The sequence below is a fragment of the Equus caballus genome, chromosome 7, assembly GCF_041296265.1.
Source record: "Equus caballus isolate H_3958 breed thoroughbred chromosome 7, TB-T2T, whole genome shotgun sequence".
In the NCBI taxonomy this organism is placed as follows: Eukaryota; Metazoa; Chordata; class Mammalia; order Perissodactyla; family Equidae; genus Equus; species Equus caballus.
In genome coordinates this window covers 75,391,673-75,396,147 of record NC_091690.1, presented here as the reverse complement: position 1 = coordinate 75,396,147, position 4,475 = coordinate 75,391,673, and the positions used below count along the sequence as shown (strand labels likewise).

Here is a 4,475-nt window from a genome sequence, read left to right as displayed (position 1 = left end):
TAACAATAAAATAAATGAAAAATTGTGGGGTAATTGGCAGGTATAAATTGAAATTGCAAGTTATTAAAATAACCTCATTAGAAAATAACAATAAAGTAATTAAAATAGAACTCAGTAGTTGAAATACATTTGAGACCAGAAACAAATCAAGACAGAATTAGTAAATTGAAGGTAGTGCTAAAGAATGCACTAAAATGGAACAAAAATAAATGAAAAGCTTGAAAATATGAAGCAATCTAACTAGGAAGTTAGACTGAGAAGGTTCAATATTGAACCTTTATTGTTGAACTCATATACTGCTGAATAGAAAGTGTTGAAAGTCATAATGATAGAGGATATTCAAAATTGAAGAAATACATGACTTTTCAGATTGAAATACTAAGTTCCAAGTAAGATAAGTTCATTGCAAATCTCCACCTGTGTACCACATTTTGAATTGCAGAACAACAATGATAAAGAGAACATCCTAAAGACTAGACAGGGGAAAGACAATCTTAACTAAAAGGAATGAAGACCATGTGCCAGTAAGAAATAGATGCACATGAAGAGTCAATTGATCAGTGTTTATTGAAGGATTTCTTTACATGGTTAAGGAGACAAAAGAAGATGAAGACGCACTCAGGAATCTATGGGAGGAAGAGAGGAGACGAAAAGACCCACATGGACTGATAACAGGCTTCTACAACAAAAATCTGTAATACTCTTCTGTATGACTAGTAATCATTAAGAAAAATAATACAGAATAAATGATCCTATAAGTAATAGCATTAACATCACAAAGATTCTAGAAATAAATTTTACAAAATGTGTAAAACTCTCTGTGGAGAAAATGGCCACATATTTTTGAGAGACATAAAAGAAGACATGAGGAAAAGAAAATGAAACCCATGTTTACAGTAGAAGATGTTGCACAAAAATACGTTACTTTTCTCTGAAATTTATGTAAATTCATTGAAATTTTAAAGAAATTCTTAACAGTACCTAGACTAAAATATTTACATAAAAAAGACAAAAGTCTTAAGTCCCTGAATGGGGAAATAGGCATCTGTATAATTACTTGACCAGTCAGTCCTTGTAAGGAGCTTGCGTGTTATAATCTGCATCTGTTGTAAATTCAATTTTGATATCTGTTTTACTTTTCTCTGTTTTCATTTTAGTTGAATAATAATATTTACTTCTCTATCTATCTATTTTTATCCATTTAGGTTTGCATCTACGAATTGTGTGTATTCACATTCTTCAATGATTGCCTTAAGATAGAGTAGGCTATTTGAGCCAATCTATTTGCACTACTGCAGGAAGCCTCTGATCTTGATTTCTTCGTATACCTGGCATGTCCACCGTCAACACCTCTGAAACTGAAATCTCTAACTTCTTCCTCATTGGGATCCCAGGGATGGAGTCTGATAAAATTTGGGTCTCCATCCCCATTTGCCTCATGTACCTTGTTGCCCTACTGGGGAACTGCACCATCCTATTTTTTATAAAAACAGAGCCTTCTTTGCATGAACCCATGTACTATTTTCTCTCCATGTTGGCTCTCTCTGACCTGGGATTGTCCCTCTCCTCTCTCCCTACCATGCTAAGGATATTCTTGTTCAATGCTCCAGGAATTTCCCCGGATGCCTGCATTGCCCAAGAGTTTTTCATTCATGGATTCTCAGCTATGGAGTCATCAGTACTTCTCCTCATGTCCTTTGATCGCTTTATTGCCATCTGTAATCCTCTGAGATACACCTCCATCCTGACAAGTGCTAAAGTCACCAAAATTGGGCTTGCTTTTTCTCTCAAAAATGTTTTGTTGATCCTTCCTTTCCCTTTCACTCTAAAACATCTAAAATACTGTAAGAAGAACCTCCTTTCCCACTCATACTGCCTCCATCAGGATGTCATGAAGCTGGCCTGCTCTGACAACAAGGTCAATGTCATCTATGGCTTATTTGTGGCACTCACAGGCGTCCTAGACTTAACATTTATTTTCACATCCTACATGATGATATTGAAAGCAGTGTTGAGCATAGCATCACAGAGGGAAAGGCTCAAGGTCCTCAATACGTGTGTTTCCCACATCTGTGCTGTACTCATTTTCTATGTTCCCATTATCTCCTTAGCTGCCATCTACCGGTTTGCCAAACACAGTTCCCCAATCATTAGGATCCTCATGGCTGATGTTTTCCTGCTGGTACCTCCACTGATGAACCCCATTGTATACTGTGTGAAGAGCCAGCAGATAAGAAACATGGTTTTAGGGAAACTATGTCAGAAGCAAGGCTGACAAGGATGGTTAACCACAATGAAAACCCAATCAGTAAACAACATTGAACAAGCAGAATGAATCGATAAGGAATCTCACCATATATTAATTACTTTATAATATCATGTCTCAACACGTTTGTTAAGATTGAAGAAGCAGCCTGCAAATTTGTTGCTTTGGGATTTAGGCTGAGGTCCTTGTGTAGAATAAACATAAAATGTATTTTAAGGTTTGGCTTTCACCCAGCTTGCTTTATCAGCCTTATGAACACAACATATGCTTGTGATTTTCATCATGCTTAAAGGAATAGTCCATGTGTTCATTTGAGAATTTACAGTATACACATATAGAACAACTGGATAGTGATCAGAAGTGACAAAGGATTGCCTCTTCATTTAAATTATCCCTCTTCAATATATAGTTTTTGCTTTTATGAGATATATCTGTGCACTCAGGAACGGAAACTGAGATGGGCAATGACACACACACAACCAGCAAACATACAAATATTCATATATGCAGAGCTTACAAAACATAAGAAGAATTTCGTTCTTTCATTTGTTTCAATATTTCCTTTCTAAGCATTACAATATCACCTTCTAAGTTGCACAGGCTAGAAAGTTTCCTGTCTTTCAGGTTTCTATGGGACTTCTACTTAATTCCACAAGTCATTATACTCTATATAACATATTTCTCTCTCCCCCATGCAAAAAGGTCAATCCTGAAAAAGACTAACTTTCAAAAAAAGCAAAATTACAGCTCTCACAAAGACATAAAATGAACATTCACTAAAGATCTCATCTCATATGGCAAAGAATGAAAAATATTGGCAAGAGATGTTAGCTCAGGTGCCAATCTTAAGGAAAAAAAAGAGACTTAAATGTTAAGAAAAAAATGACCAAATCTAATGAGGAGAGCCGTATTTTTCAATCAAGAGCAATCTCTCTTTGAAATTAGATTCTATTAAAATGAGGGAGAGTATATGGAAAATATGTACTTCAGTGGAAAACTCTGCATTGTCTAAGCACTCCCTTATGAGTTGTTTGATTCTGATTATTTGGGAGCTTTGTATTTTCAATCTTTGAGCTATTTTCCAATGCTGAACATTGTGGATACTAATAGCAATCAAAGTAATTTATGTTGATAGACTTGTAAATAAATTCTGCATGGTGGAGGGTCAATTTGCATCTGTCCCTTTTTAAACCTCTTTTATTGTTTGCTTATTTTTTATTCTTTATTATACTTATTATGATGATTCACAATTACAAATATATTTTATGTTTATTTCTTTTCTTTCTACTTCCTGAAAAGAGTGTGTTATCAATGAAGGGAGAGACCATATCTATTTTCTTTATGTCTGTGTGCCTAATATCTAGGATGTTTCTAATGCAGAGTAGATCTCCAATAAATAATTGTTAACAAACGAATGTGAAAATGAGGCCATGCTTGGATAAAGGAAAGTTTTTCCTGAAGAGTTCAGTAATACACCATCCACTTGGGACATAATTTTCTTAAGCTGTTTATTTCAAGGGGAGGTATATCACAGATGCTCAAAAATTTTGAAAGTAGGAAAAAATAATATGGGGTTAGGGAGGAATAAACTGTCTTGATTTTTATGGTGACAAATAGTCTAATTTCCCTTCCTAGTATGATCTAAAAACCCTGTAGATCACAGAACAAATTTTTAGCCTTTTCTTGTGCCCACTGCTTGACCTAAGTCGCTTGTAAAAACTACACCAATTCTAACGTACTATACTATTATTTTCTGGTAAATCAAGAGACAACTTCCAGCAGTGTCAAATGCTTAAAGAATAATAAAATATCCCATGAATCAATAGTATTTCACAGTTAATCAAAATTTTTCACAGATATAAGCATCGTTTTTGAATCTCTAATATATGGAAGATATGCGTCTATGCCTTTTTAGACATATTTTTCTCTTTTGATTTTCATAGTAAACCAATACTTTCTAAAGCATTCTTCCTATTTTTTCAGTTGAAGTGATTGAGGCTCTGAGAGATTGACAATGAATTTCACACACAGAGGAATCAAAAGCTGGGATTCAAATCTTATCTTTTATACCCAAGGATAGTACTCTCTTGGCTAAATTTCAGCTTTCACATGCAGGATTGCATCTGTTTCCACAATGCTTTGTTAGTATAGGAAATTTTATCATCAGATCAGGGCAGTAAAGTGTTACTGCGTCTGAGATGTGTGACCA

General features: G+C 34.7%; 1 protein-coding gene across 1 annotated transcript; it reads left to right on the top strand.

The window, feature by feature from the left end:
* The first annotated feature begins 1,333 nt into the window (after window positions 1-1,333).
* Window positions 1,334-2,275, top strand: OR51A5 (olfactory receptor family 51 subfamily A member 5). The gene has a single exon (NM_001391323.1). It carries the CDS (start codon window positions 1,334-1,336, stop codon window positions 2,273-2,275), a length of 942 nt encoding a protein of 313 aa, NP_001378252.1.
* Window positions 2,276-4,475: the final 2,200 nt, after the last annotated feature.

Coding starts and splice junctions, on each gene's coding strand:
- OR51A5 (NM_001391323.1), top strand. CDS start 1,334: ATGTCCACCGTCAACACCTCTGAAACTGAAATCTCTAACTTCTTCCTC.